Source organism: Bos grunniens, chromosome 19 (genome assembly GCF_055505025.1).
Source record: "Bos grunniens cultivar Pamir isolate PY7600 chromosome 19, Bosgru_T2T1.0, whole genome shotgun sequence".
Classification (NCBI taxonomy): Eukaryota; Metazoa; Chordata; class Mammalia; order Artiodactyla; family Bovidae; genus Bos; species Bos grunniens.
In genome coordinates this window covers 36,265,001-36,279,534 of record NC_141183.1, presented here as the reverse complement: position 1 = coordinate 36,279,534, position 14,534 = coordinate 36,265,001, and the positions used below count along the sequence as shown (strand labels likewise).

Here is a 14,534-nt window from a genome sequence, read left to right as displayed (position 1 = left end):
GGGATCAAGTCCCAGGGGCGGGGCGGGTGGGCTGGCAGCTGCCCCCCAATAACAGGTGCACATTCCTGGGCGCCTCGTCACTTCCCCTGCGCTGGCTGTCCTGGCGACTCACCCAGCGGACTCACTGAGCGACGCGGGCGGGCTATGACCCCAGGGGCGCTGCTTCTGCTCCTGCTGGGGGTGCTGGGGGCGCATCTCGCCCCGGGTAAGTGTGGGCCTCAAAGGGGCAGTGACAGGGCCAGAGGTCGTGGCCGGGCACCAAGGCTTCACTCAGTTCTTTCCTCCTCCAGGCGCCCGCGGCTCGGAGGCGGAGGGCCGACTCCGCGAGAAACTTTTCTCAGGCTATGATAGCACGGTGCGGCCGGCGCGGGAGGTGGGAGACCGTGTCTGGGTCAGCATTGGTCTCACCCTGGCGCAACTCATCAGCCTGGTGAGGGCGCACGCGGGGAGTTGCGTCCGGCCACTAGGCGACTAGGGGCGTGGCTTTAGGCAGGGCGGGACCCAGGGACCACTGGGGGAGGGGTCCGGGGCGAAGCCAGACTAGGAGACTGACGGGATATTAGAGCAGGTTGGGTCGAAATCGGACCAATGGACAAGCTGTGGGCGTGGCTGCTGGACCGACCCGGGTAGAGCCGGGTAAAACGATGATCAGGCCTGTAGGCGGATCTTGAAGTGAAGCTGGAGGCCGCTGGACTGGCCAGAGGGCGGGTCTTGAGGCGGGGTCACAGGCTGGGGCGGAGCTTGGTGCCGGACAGAGTTAATAAACAGCAGATGGAGATTCAGTCCGGTCCCTGTCGGGACTGATAAATGAATTGGCTGGCCATAAGGACCGCAGGAAATTTGCGAGATAGGGTTTAAATCCACGCAGCTTATAGGAGATGGGGCTTGAACCCAAGAGAGTGCGACTCGGAAAAAGAAGGGAGTTTCCAAGGGGAGTTTGACCTACCGAGCCCCTTATTTCTCTACACTTACATCATATCTACCCTTAAAACTTTTCCCTTCTAGAACGAGAAGGATGAGGAGATGAGCACAAAAGTCTACTTAGACCTGGTACGGAGACCCCCGCAGGGTGGGAAAGGGCGGGCGACCTTGCTGCCTTTACAATTTCCTCGAATGTCCCGTCCAATAAGAATTTTTTTTTTCATCATGACCTTAGAAAACACATTTGTAACTGAAACAGAAGCTTCAGAAAAGAATTTAGACCCTGCTTTGGGGCCACTCATGTGATTCCTGACCCATTAAAAGAGTCGCTAATTGCGGTTTGAAAATCATTGTTTTAGAGACTAGCTCGTCAACCCCCTCGTTTTTACAAAATGGAAAAACTGGGGCCCGATGCGAGGGAAGGAAAATTAGTTAATGGGGTCCCAAAGAGTGCACATGGAACCGGAATCAGAGCCCAGGCCTCCAGAACCACACTCCATGCCTGCGCGGCTCTCCCTTGCATTCCCTGCCCGGGCTTCCTGCGCACATCCCAAGGCTCCTCCCAGCCTCCAACCCCAGACGGCCCCTCAGCCTCTGCCTCCCTAGGAATGGACTGACTACAGGCTCAGCTGGGACCCTGAGGAGCACGAGGGCATCGATTCACTCCGCATCTCAGCGGAATCCGTGTGGCTACCCGACGTGGTGCTCCTAAACAAGTAGGATGTTCCCAAAGTTTGGGAGACGGGGCAGGGCCTCCGGAGGGGAGCGGCCTCCGGAGGACTGGGCCTGATCCAAGTTGATTTGATTCTTTTCCTACAGTAACGATGGAAATTTTGATGTTGCTCTGGACATCAACGTCGTGGTGTCCTCCGACGGCTCCATGCGCTGGCAGCCCCCGGGCATCTATCGCAGCAGCTGCAGCATCCAGGTCTCCGGGCTCCACCTGGGAAGCTCAAGGCGCTCGTAGAAACCCTCCCTCAGACCTACTCCTCCATTATCCCCATGACCTTCACATCCCTCTTACGCTCTGTTGAGTTTCCTCTTCTCTGTCCACTTTCATTGACTTCCAGTCTTCCTTAGTGACCTTTCTTCCAATGTCCATGGCCTCCCCAAACAACCTTCTGATTTCTCTATGACTCCACTTCTAGGTGATCTCCCTTGGTGGTCTCTAGCTCCTGAGGGGCTGTATCCTCTGACCCCTGTCTGCCCTGTGACCTCCCCAACTCCCCCAGCCCCAACCAGCTCTCTGGCAGCTCTAGTGACTCTCCATTCCATCCAGGTCACCTACTTCCCCTTTGACTGGCAGAACTGCACCATGGTGTTCAGTTCCTATAGCTATGATAGCTCAGAGGTCAGCCTGCAAACTGGCTTGAGTCCTGAGGGGCAGGAGCGGCAGGAAGTGTATATTCATGAAGGGACCTTTATTGGTGAGTGGGCATGACTTCCACATCCATGGGCTTTATGATTTCCAGTTTCTAACAGGCTGATAAACATAGTCCATCAACAAGTCCCTGTGAGGTCAGCAAGATAGATATAACTATCTATATTTTGTGGGTATGGAAATTGAGACTCGTTCAAATAGAGATGGGCTGTCCAGCCCAGGGTCTATAGCTAGCCCCTTATTGCCCCTTATTACATAGGTCTCCTCTGCTCTAGGATGTGGTGGAGAAAGCCATATCTGGGAATTTCCTGGCAATCTAGTAGTTAGGACTCTGTTATTTCACTGCTGAGGGCCTGGGTTCAATCCCTGGCTGGGGAACTATGACAAGCAGCATGGAGCAGCCAAAAGAAAAAGAAAGAAAAAAAAAAGCCATATCTGGCACCAACAAAGACATGTCTCATATCTGTCACCTTCTCTTCTCCCCCCTCACCCCACCAAGAGAATGGCCAATGGGAGATTATCCACAAGCCTTCTCGGCTAATTCAGCCTTCAGTGGATCCTAGGGGAGGCGGGGAAGGACGACGTGAAGAAGTCACCTTCTACCTCATCATTCGCCGGAAGCCTCTCTTTTACCTGGTCAACGTCATTGCCCCATGCATCCTCATCACTCTCCTGGCCATCTTTGTCTTCTACCTGCCACCGGATGCAGGTAAGGGGGGGAGGAGCCCCAGCTATCTTACTTAGCAATAGCTCAGCTTCTTCCTCTTCACCCATAATACAGGGAAGTTTTTCCTGCCAACTCAGGCCATCAGGAGTTTTGCTTCAGCAATCCTACCTAGGTTTTCCCTTCAAGAAGAGCCTTTGCATCTGCATTCAGGTTTCCCCTCCAACCTCAAGTGCTATCTCCCCTCTGCTGCTCATTTCTCTGCATCTAGTAACTTCCGAACTCTTCCCTTCAGAATCCTAGGATCTCATCCCTGGAACTGCCACTCCTCTGACCTGCAAGCTCCCAGGCTTAGATAACTGTTCCTTTCCTTTTTCCCATTCTTGGCATCCTCTGTCCCCTCACTTGTCAGATGCCTGCTGCTGCTGCTAAGTCACTTCAGTCATGTCCAACTCTCTGTGACCCCATAGACGGCAGCCCACCAGGCTCCCCCGTCCCTGGGATTCTCCAGGCAAGAACACTGGAATGGGTTGCCATTTCCTTCTCCAATGCATGAAAGTGAAAAGTGAAAGTGAAGTCGCTCAGTCGTGTCAGACCTTAGCGACCCCATGGACTGTAGCCCACCAGGCTCCTCCATCCATGGGATTTTCCAGGCAAGAGTACTAGTCCCTAAACCTCCCATCTCCCTAGAAAATAATATCCAACAGTTCTCTGTAATACAGCACAAAGTGCTAACAGAGTAACCTTGGGCAAATTCCTTAATCTCTTAGTGTCCTGATCTGGAACTAGGACACCCACTGTCCCTGTCATGTAGGACTATTTTGAGGATTAACTGAGTTGAGAGAACTATGCAGGGTACTCTGTAAACTTTGTGTAAGTGTATGTAATTTGCTAATTTTGAGCACTTGCTATAAGATAATACAAATAATATGTTTTATATATGTGCGTGCATGTGAAGTCACCTCAGTTGTGTCTGACTCTTTACGACCCTATGGACTGTAGCCCACCAGGCTCCTCCATCCACAGAATGCATATACTAACTCAATTCTAATCTTCGCAACTCTGTGAGGTAGATGCTGAATTGTCTTCCTGTTTCACAGAGGAGGATAAAGAGGCTAGGAGCGTTTGTCATTCAGCTGACCTTATAGAGAGAGAGGTGGTATCGCTATTCCAACCCTGGTTAGTACCAGTTTGATTCAGAGACTGATGTCCTAAACTCTGGTATTCAAAACATGCTTTTCCCGGGAGTTCCCTGGTGGCCTAGTGGTTAAGATTCTGGGCTTTCACTGCTGTGGCCCCCAAAACAAAACAAACAAAAAACACATGCTTTCCTTCTCTCTGGAATCAAGTCCTCTCTGTCTAAGGGAAGGAGAATGATGAAGCTCTAGAAACACTTTCACATATAACTTCTTCTTCTTGGAGCAAGGCAAATCTTGGAAACCAATATTATAGAACTAAACTAGAACAGACCATAAATGTTATTTATTTCAATACCTTCCCTGAAGTTCGCAGTACCTGTTGTATGTCACAAGAATAACCAGCCACCTGGCATATTTTTATATACTTTGTTTCATTTTTAGATCCTTCAATTTGCTATATAGTTTGTGCTACAGGGGTTGGTTTATTAATTCATGCAACAATATTTGTGGAGCATCTATAATGTGCAAGACACTGGGAATACATCAGTGAATAAAACAGACAAAAATCCCTACTCTCATGGAGTTTACATTCTAGTGGAAGAGACAGTCTAAGCATAATAAATAAATCCATTGAACAGTATAGTGGAAGAGATCAAAGGACTTCTCTGGTGGTCCAGAAGCTAAGACTCTGACGTCCCAGTGTAGGGGCCCAGGTTTGATACTTGGTTGGGGAACTAGATCCCACATGCTGCAAATAAGAGTTCATATTCCACAACTAAAGATCCCTCATGGTGCAACTAAAAATTTCCACATGCTGCAGCAAAGATCAAAGATCCTTCATGCTGCAACTAAAACCCAGTGCAGCCAAATTAATAAATATTAAAAAAAAAGAAAGAAGAAGAGGTCAAGTCCTAAGAAGGAAAATGAAGTAGGAGAAGGGTTTGGGGAGGATGAGGATGGGAGTAGGGGATGCAAGTTATTTATTTAAAAAATTGTATTGAAGTATAGTTGATTTACAATGTTGTGTTTAATTTCTGTTGTATAGCAAAGTGACTCAGTTATACATATGTATATTCTTTTTCATATTCTTTTCATTATGGCTTATCACAGGGGTTGCAATTTAAAAATAGGCTGGTCAGTGAATGTCTCACTAAAAAGGGAATATCTGATCAATATTAGAACAAAAACTTGAAGGAAGTGAGAGAATGACCACGGTAGATATCTGAGGGAAGAAATTACCAGGAGGAGTTAACAGTGAATGTGAAGACTCTGAGGTGGGAGTATGCCTTGCATATTCAAGAAATAGCCAGTGTAACTGAATCAAGTTAGCAAGAGAGAAGACAGTAGGAGATGAAGTCAGATGAAGTCAGAGAGTTCATGGGAAGACCTTGCTGCAAAGTAGACTTTGGCTTTTATGCTAAAGGAGATGGGAAGCTACTGGAGTGTTATGATCTGATTTACATCTTTAAGGGATCCGTCTGGATGCTCTGTTGAGAACAGTCAGCAGGGGGCAAAGGATGAAGCAAAGAGGAGGCCTTTATAATAACTCAGACCTGAGGTAATGGTGGCTTGTACCAATAAGGTTTGGTATGGGTTGGATATGGGATGAGAGGGACAAGAGCAGAAAATGACTCAAAGGATTTGGCTTGAGCCACAGGAAAGATGGAGTTGTCATTTATGAAATGTGGAAGACTGTGGGGAGAGTCGGCAGTGAGGGAATTAAGTATTGGACATGTTAAGTCTGAGATGTTGGTTGGACACCCAAATGGAGGAGTTAGGAAGGCAAGCGTGGAATTTAGGGGAATAAGTCCAGGTTGGAGGTTTAAATGCAGGAGTCATTTGCTTGCAGTTGGCCCTTCCAAAACCCTGTCTGAGTGGGCTGGAAACATGGTCACTGATTATGCCAGGGAGATCTTCTTCTGACAAAGCCTAACTCTTCCATCTTCCCCTCTGTCCCCCAAGGAGAGAAGATGGGGCTCTCCATCTTTGCCCTGTTGACCCTCACTGTGTTCCTGCTGCTGCTGGCAGACAAAGTACCTGAGACCTCCCTGTCTGTCCCCATCATTATCAAGTACCTCATGTTCACCATGGTCCTCGTCACCTTCTCAGTCATCCTTAGTGTTGTGGTCCTCAACTTGCACCATCGCTCACCCCACACCCACCAAATGCCCCTTTGGGTTCGTCAGGTAAGAAGACCTCCTCCTTCAACCTGTGTTAACTCTCAATCCTAGTATTTGGATTTTTGTCCAGGCTTCGCTCCTCTCTCCCATCAGCTTCAACCTTCCCTTTCACAGACCCAAGGGAGACTACAACTTCAACTCCTGGTAGAGTGTCCGAGTGCCAGGGTCTTTGGGTGTTGAAATGTTGCACAATTAATTTTATCCTCACATTATTAACTCTGTGTGGATTCCAGACTCTTTTCATCAATACTGCCCTTTGTGGGGTGGGTCCCATGGAAGCATTCCAAGGGCTAGGTACTTACTATCAGGGTGGGAGCCCTTAGAACTTTTCTTTCCAGTCAGGATGTCTCCTAACCCACTTAAGAACTCTGGGCCCTATGAGACTCAGGCACGCTTGGCAGGAGTGGGCACGTACCAGGGGGGTGGGTTGTGGCTTCTCTTCTGGTCTCAAGGCCTGAGAACCCCCTCCAACATGCCTGTTCATCTACTCTGCAGATCTTTATCCACAAACTCCCTCTGTACCTGGGTCTGAAGAGGCCCAAACCTGAGAGAGACCAGATGCAGGAGCCACCTTCCATAGCTCCCAGGGATTCTCCAGGAAGTGGCTGGGGTCGGGGAACAGATGAATATTTCATCCGCAAGCCACCAAATGATTTTCTCTTCCCCAAACCCAACAGGTAATACCTACTCTCCATCGCCCACATAAAAGGGAGGGAGAACTACAATTCCCAGAAGACTGTGCGGTGCAGGCGGCCTAAGCTCCCGGAGGTTGTGGTTGAGCATCATGGGAGTTGTAGTATGCCATCTGTTGCCCACTTTGTGGAGAGGTGGGAACTAAAAAGCTTAAGAGGTTAGGAAAAATTGCAGAAGGTTAGAGAGGTCGCCGCCATCGGCGAGAACCGGAGGGGCCCTCTCAGGTTTTGAAACACGGAATTGCGTTGGAGGAGGGAATTGGGGCAGGGGCTAGAGCACCAGCCCAGGCTGTCTTTGCGCCTTGGGCGTGGCCAAACAGTCCCGCCTCTTCCAGGTTCCAGCCTGAACTGTCTGCTCCAGACCTGCGGCGATTTATCGATGGTCCAAACCGGGCTGTGGGTCTCCCTCCTGAGCTACGGGAGGTCGTTTCTTCGATCAGCTACATCGCTCGACAGCTGCAGGAACAGGAAGACCATGACGCGGTATGTCCACCAAGGGTGGACCAGGGCAAGGCCTGGGGGGCCTTGGCTCCACCCGCAAACAGGCTCCTCCCCCAGCACTCGGTGTTATTTTTATGTTTTTAATTATTTATTTGGCTACGTCGGGTCTTAGTTGTGGCATATCGGAGAAGGCAATGGCAACCCACTCCAGTACTCTTGCCTGGAAAATCGCATGGACGGAGGAGCCTGGCAGGCTGCAGTCCATGGGGTTGCTAAGAGTCGGACACGACTGAGTGACTTCACTTTCACTTTTCACTTTCCCGCATTGGAGAAGGAAATGGCAACCCACCCCAGTGTTCTTGCCTGGAGAATCCTAGGGACGGGGGAGCCTGGTGGGCTGCCGTCTATGGACTCGCACAGAGTCGGACACAACTGAAGCGACTTAGCAGCAGTTGTGGCATATGGGATCTTTGGTTGTGGCATGTGGGATTTAGTTCCCTGACCAGGGTTTGAACCCGGGCCCCTTGCATTGGGAGCGTGGTGTCCTAGCCACTGGACCACCAGGGAAGTCCCTTGGGTTTATTTCTGAGTGGAAGTTTGCCTCAATGGGTCCTGTCTTTACTTTCCTTCTTGTTCTTGATTCACATCCATCGCCTGTGGTGGCTCTCTGCTATACTGAGGCCGGCCCTTGTCTCAAAGCTGTGGTGGGAGGACCTGGATGGGGTACAGGGCCCTGGGGCAGCCGTTCCTGGGGGTCCGGACTCAGGAACAGTTTCCTCTGCCTAACCCCAGCTGAAGGAGGACTGGCAATTTGTGGCCATGGTAGTGGACCGCCTCTTCCTATGGACCTTCATCATCTTCACGAGCGTTGGGACCCTCGTCATCTTTCTGGATGCCACGTACCACTTGCCCCCCGCCGACCCTTTTCCTTGAGGCTGGGACGAAGGTGGAGATCCAGATCCTTGGCCAGGTGAATTGAGAGTTTGGCAGGGCTCTTAAGCCCTGTACCTTTCTGCATCTTAACTCCATCACTAGGAGTCCAGTTCTCTCATCATTTCATTTCTAAGGAGGGAGCCTAAATGGGACTAGGCATTTGGGGGACTTGGGCCCACCTGAAATGCACTGACAGTTTATTATTCTTTGGCTTCTTGAGGAAGCTCCGTTGGATGTTAACACCTATGCTGGCAATGAATGGAACAAACGACAAGAACTAGACTGTATGCCTTCTAAGGGCAGAAACTCTGTCTTGTTCACTGTAATATCCCGGGCACCTAGCACAGATCCTAACCTATATAGCAGTTACCTCTGGTTGAATTAATAGGGATTTTTTTTTTTTTTTCTGTGAGGAAATACACTAAGTAGTAGTGCTGAAGTTTGCATGTTGGTACTAGTGATCATTTTTTGTTTTTGCCTTTCTGCAGTTTATCATATTTTGTAATATGTAATATCTTTAGGATTAAAAAAGAAAAGGTTATTTCTAAAAAGATGCATTTGTAAAGAGGATAAAAAGCACACTTTTAAAACTTCAAGTTCCAGCTTTGGTGCTCAAACTTTGGACAAGCTACTAAACTGCTCTATGCCTCAGTTTCCCCATCTGTAAAATGAAGCTAATATTAACAGTATTTAGAATCTGGCCCCTAGACTGAGCATCATATAAGAAAACAAAAACATTATACATCAGAGTTACACACTGATATGTTTTGTTTGGCTCATGTTGTTGGCCAAAATTTTAAATCTGGTTTGCTACTTTTAAAATGTAAAACAAACAAACAAAAAAAGACTCTCCTTTGGGGTCGTCCTGCCTTCACACCTCAAGGGTGTACTATCCTTTGTTGACCGAATAAAACTCTGAGCTGTAAAAAAATTATAAATAAATTAAAATGTGGATATTTCACAGAGAAATTTGGATTTCTGGCTTCTCTTGAAAATTTTTTAAGGTCTACAGTAACACCAGATCTGATTCCCCTGTTGGCAGCAACCTGCTAGAGCCGATTTGTGGCCGCCCACTCCAGTCAAGGTATTTGTATCAGAATTCCTCAAAGCCCCCACCCACCTAACCATTCTTTTACCTTGCTCATTCCTGAGTAACGCTAGACAAAATACAGCGGAAGGACAGGGGATGAGGAGTTGAAGCTCGTGGAAGGCCAGGAGTGGAACAAGAAAAGTGTCGCTTATGGCCGTCACACATTTTGTGCCTCAGTTTCCTTTCAGTTTGGAGAAAAGGCTGTACCTGGTTGGAGGCATGGCCCTTCTGGGACATGAAGATCATGTGCCCAGCAGGCTGTGTGAACTGGACTGTGTTAATGTTTCTGCCTGGAGGTCAGAGCAAAGTCAGTTTGAGCCCAGTGGCTGCAGCAATTACAGTGAAGGACCTAGGGTCAACAGGCACTCACACCTACTCAGTTGCTGCAAGTTCTTGTCCTAAAGAGGGAAAACAGGGCTAACCTCGTAGGGATCCCTGTGAGATGAGGTTAGCATGTCCCTGTCCAGCCAGACCCACCAGCCACGCCAATAATTGCACCTGGCATCCCACTGCAGAGCACGATTCGTTTGTCTTGTTGGTTTATTGGCCTAGAGAGTTGGACACACACACAAATGCGGAGATAAATATTGGTCAGTTTCTCTAAATCTGGGTCCTCACTACATATAGAGCTAGAGTCTGTAGAATTCTAAATCTTGCGTGCTGTGGCACAGAACCAGTGGCCTTCCCACTCCACCGTCACCCTTCTTCCCAGGGAACATGGGGAAAGAGGGCACAAACTGACAAGACTTGATAATTTTCAAAAGACGAAATTGCAAAATCCCAAATTTCCAACATCTGAAATTCACAAGGTTCAAGTTCCCCAGCTCAGATACATGTATTTTAATCTCCATTTCGCCACAATCTCCTTTGTTGCCCAGAACCACCAAATTCTGGAAACTATTTTCCTAAATCAGATTAAAAAAACAAAAAAACAAAATGTCTACAGTCTCAGTTCTCCCAAAATGTCCATGGTTTTAGAATTTTGACCTGTTGTGAAATTCAATTCCCTGGTCCATCCTCAACCCCTTCCATCTCCTGTGCCGTTCTGCCTCAGAGGAGTGCAGGTTAAGGTTATAGGGGCACTGCCGTTGCACCCGCCCCCTGCCTCCAAGGCCTTCCTCAGTCTCTCTTGTGGTTCCGCTGTGTATATATATATATATTTATATATATAATTTGTGTGTAGATATATATATATGTATTCTTTATTATGTACTTTTTTTTTTTCGCAGTTTTTCTAAAGTGCCAGAAACAAGATTTGTGGGAATTTTTTAGTGATTTTTTTTTTTTTCATTTTTCCCTGTTTTAAACTTTTCTCCCCCTTAAAAATTGGAACTCAGTACATTCAGTAGGAAACTCTTCACTCGGACTGCGGCCAAGACCAAGAAAAGTGCAAAGAGACGGAGGAGGAGTGAAGGAGCGACACTCCTCCATGGTTAACATTCAGGGAGCCTGTCGAAAACCTCCCTTTCCGTTTGCTGGGAGGGTGTGAGGAGGCAGGAGGCTGCTCCTGTCCCTCCCGCCAAACCACCTCCCTCCAAAAGCCATGATCTTGCCCTTTCAGCATCAGTTGAGAGGGCAGCCATCTCGGCCCCAAAAAACAGTAGCTGGGAAAAGGACTGCCATTTTGATGATGGCAACTTTTCCCCTTTTTAAACTGCACTCCTCTAATTCCCATTTATCAAATTTGCTCCCCCAAACTGGCTCTCCCCTTGTGAGCTTTTTGTGTGTGTGGGGGGGGGGGTGGTGGGGGAGGTGGGTGGATGGGAAGTGTTCATTCAATCACAGAGTGGGGAGGCCCAGTTATCAGAATTAGGAGTGAACATTTATTCAACTCCACCACTGGAAGGAAACATAGGGACCCCTGACCAGGGTTAACTAGTGCAAATTAGGGATTAGGGACTTACAAGGTCCCTGTACCCCATCCCTAGGTTGGGATCTTTGGGTGTGGGAAACTGAGTCAAAGATGGGGTGTAAGGTGCTATTTTGGAGGGAAAGTTGGTGGGGATACCCCAAAGCCCACCAGGGGAGTAGGATGGTTCCCCAAAAACCATCTGGAGTAATTGGTGAGGGAAGTGATACTGGGGGGAAAGAGGGCTAAGGTAAGGATGGGAGGTCGTGTGCAAATCTCGGGCTTACCTACCCATCCAACCCCCATCATTTTTCTGGCTATTTGGTCTAGTCTGGGAGAAACCATTGGGAAAAAAAACAAGGAGGAAGTAGGACCCCTCCCCCATCCTATATAGAGCTTCTCCTTCCTGGCCCCCAAATCTGGCTTAGCCCAGATGAGGCCATATGCAGAGGCAGGAAGAGGTGCAATCCGCTCACCTCTTTCGCCGTGAAGAGTCTGGGGCTTACTAGATTTGAGGGTCAAAGCAGGGCTGAGATTGGTGCTGCCTGGGCTGGGAAAGAACTCAGCCAAGGAACAGATAGGTAGCCCTCCCTCCCACCCCGCTCTTTGACCAGGATGGGAGAGCCATCTCCACAGTCTTGGAGTAGGAGGAGGAATATGGAAGATCCAAAGGCGTAGAAGCCAAGGAAGGCATGGCGTCTTAACGTGAAGGGAACAGGGACACAGAAACCCACCCTTGGGAAGAATGGCATCTGAAGCCCACTCCCAGGTGGGTAAGTGTTGGGTATCACAATGGTCTGGTCCAGGCCCTGGGCCACAAAAGGATGGAATGTGCTAGGAAGCATCTGGGCAAGGGCTTAGAGAAAGCTTCAAGATGCAGGGTGGGGAACATTCGGGGAGAAAGATGGTTTCCCCCTAAGTTTAGGAATCAGGGGGCGGGTTAGACATTCAGAGCTGGTGGGGGCCGTGAGTAGAGATTCATGGAAGTATATTGCTCAGTTGCCCCAAGGGCTTGAGGAGGGATGAGCTGGCCCTGCCCCTCACGGAGGCCATTCCCTGGAGGAGAACTGAGAGGGGAACCACCGAAGACCCCTTCCCAGGTGGTGGGAAAACTACAATCTCACACAAAGCAGCCTGACCCCTGAGCTCCAGAGGCCCCCAGGTCCCTGCACAGGAGTGTGGAGGGGCTCCCAAGGGGCAGGGAGGCCGGGGAGCTGGTAGTGGCGGGGGTTCAGGGAGGGTGGCATCTGGTGAAAGGGGGGATCCGGGTCCAGAGCTCACCCCACATCTCCCTTCTGGGTTCTTTCAACCCCTGCCCTCTCCCCTTCTCCCTTGGGGGCAACCGGTGGAGGAAGAGTTGGGGGTGGTGGGGTTGGGGGGGTAGGGGCTGCTGCTTGAGGATTGACTGCGTAGCCAAAGACCCCTGGTAGGAAGGGAAGGGCCCCCCCACCCTTCTCATCAGGTAGGACCATGTTAAGAGCGACCGGGAGAGCAGCCAGGTTGCTGAAGTTGTAAGGGTAGGCGGCGAGGAGCTGGGGACCATAGACAAGTGGGTAGGGCTCAGGGTAGAAGGTGACTTTGGCAGCCCCCATCGCCTCCATCCGGTCTCCCCCGCCAGCCCCACCTGGCCCCTCACTCCCACCTTTTCCCCTGCCACTGCCTGATTCCCGGCCGCTCCCAATCAGAGCCAGTGGAAATTCCTGCACAGGTGGGTATGCATAGGTGGCCCCTCCTGCCCCCACAGAGGGCTCCTCCCCTCCTGAGATGACAGGGTCCTGGAGCGAGGCAGGCTCAGAAGCTTCCTCAGCAGGAGCACTCCCGCCTCCACCACCTGCCTCCCCGCTGGAGGAAGAGACCTGCATCTCTTGGGGGGCCTCCTCCTTAATCTCCCCAGCTCTGGCACCAGTGCTGCCCTTTGAGTAGGCAATGACAGGCGTGGGGGTGCCCCCGGGTCGCTCGGCGGCGTGCCTCTGCCCATGGCGGCTCAGGGCAGCGGCCGTCTTGCACACCTTGGCGCAGTGAGGGCAGGTGAGGCGGGTGGAGGGCTTCCGTCCAGACCGGGAGCTGTGGGGGCCCCCGCTGTGGGATTCCTGGTGCTTGCGCAGCTTCCTCAGGCTGGCGAATGTCTGGGCACAGTCCTCACAGCGGTGTCTCCTCTCGCCACGGGCACGCCCCGTGGGGCCGTCGGCTGCTGGGGTCTCCTCCCAGCTCCTCCGTTCCAGCTTCTGTCTCCAGCGAGGTGGCCGGCGGCTTCTGGGCATCCCGCTGCCCCCGCTGCTAGCCGGGGCCACGGCTCCAGCCTTGCGCTTGGGCTTGTAGGAGTAGTAAGGCCTCCAGAGCTGGTCCTCCCCGCCAGCCTTGGACTCCCCCTGCCCCTCCTCCTCCTCCTCCTCTTCCTCTTCCTCATCCTCCTCCTCCTCCTCGCTCTCCTCCATCTCCTCGCCGCTTAGCTCCCCGGGACGCAGGTCTGTTTCTGAGATGCGGCGCTTGACAATCGCCTCCTCACCGATTCGCACAGTGATCTGACACAGTGGCGGTGGAGCCTGGAGCTGAGAGGGGCCCCGGCCAGGCCCTGCAGGGGGACCCGCGCCCCCGCCAATCCCGCCAGCTGGCTTGGCCGTGTAGGTCAGAGTCCTCGTGGCCCGTGGGTTCCGGCCCTTGGCCTCCTCCATGGCTGTGGCGGGCCCTGCGGCTGTGGCTGGGCTGCCTGCTGTGGCTGGGCTGGTTGGTGCGGCTGCAGGTTCGGGGGGAGGAGGTGGGTACTCACGTTTCTTGGGGGGCCGTGGGGGAGCAGTGTAAGTGATGACTGAGGCGGCTTGGGCCCCCCCTGTGCTGGCCGGCCCACTCCCTGCTCCACCACTGCTGCTGCCCCCATGCACAATGACTGAGGGAGCCGGGTGGGCAAAAGTGATGACAGATGGTGGGGGGCCAGGCTCTGGGGCAGGTGCGGGTCCGGGTGGCGAGCTGGCTGGCATTGCCACAGGGGCCGCTGTGTTGAGGCTTGGAGAGAGGGGGGCCTCGGGGGCTCCCTGGCTGTAGGTCTTGTAGGGCCGCTTGGCCGCCCGCATGGGGAGCAGGCGGTACAGCTTGAGGGTATTGAGCTTGGGCTTATAGCCTCCATTGGGCGTCTTCTCGCTGGCCAGGAGGCTTGGGCTAATGCCGTGGAAGGCTCGCTGGTGGGTCTTCAGGTTATAGTAAGTGACAAAGGTCTCCCAGCAGAAGATGCACTGGTACCTGGGCCAGG

General features: G+C 51.4%; 2 protein-coding genes across 5 annotated transcripts in view; one reads left to right on the top strand and one right to left on the bottom strand.

Moving 5' to 3' along the window:
• Positions 1-105: 105 nt before the first annotated feature.
• CHRNB1 (cholinergic receptor nicotinic beta 1 subunit) lies at positions 106-9,320 on the top strand. Of its 2 annotated transcripts, XM_086359177.1 has the most exons (11): positions 106-205; positions 291-430; positions 1,006-1,050; positions 1,528-1,637; positions 1,741-1,849; positions 2,201-2,348; positions 2,802-3,011; positions 6,068-6,291; positions 6,781-6,962; positions 7,313-7,460; positions 8,211-9,320. In XM_086359177.1, exons 1-11 carry the CDS (start codon positions 145-147, stop codon positions 8,349-8,351), a joined length of 1,518 nt encoding a protein of 505 aa, XP_086215303.1. In that variant the 5' UTR covers positions 106-144; the 3' UTR covers positions 8,352-9,320. The 2 variants fall into 2 exon arrangements, 1 of the variants encoding a protein (XP_086215303.1); XR_015147940.1 differs by lacking the exon at positions 6,781-6,962.
• Positions 9,321-9,963: 643 nt separating this feature from the next.
• ZBTB4 (zinc finger and BTB domain containing 4) overlaps positions 9,964-14,534 on the bottom strand; it is a 15,553-nt gene continuing 10,982 nt past the window's right edge. For all 3 annotated transcript variants that reach the window (XM_086359173.1, XM_086359174.1, XM_086359175.1), the window contains exon 4: positions 9,964-14,524. In XM_086359173.1, coding sequence (XP_086215299.1) covers positions 12,568-14,524 — 1,957 coding nt within the window. In that variant the 3' untranslated portion in view covers positions 9,964-12,567. The remainder of the gene's footprint in view (positions 14,525-14,534) is intronic.

Coding starts and splice junctions, on each gene's coding strand:
- CHRNB1 (XM_086359177.1), top strand. CDS start 145: ATGACCCCAGGGGCGCTGCTTCTGCTCCTGCTGGGGGTGCTGGGGGCG. Junction 206..290: donor GGGGGCGCATCTCGCCCCGG/GTAAGTGTGGGC, acceptor TTCCTCCTCCAG/GCGCCCGCGGCTCGGAGGCG. Junction 1,850..2,200: donor GCAGCAGCTGCAGCATCCAG/GTCTCCGGGCTC, acceptor CATTCCATCCAG/GTCACCTACTTCCCCTTTGA.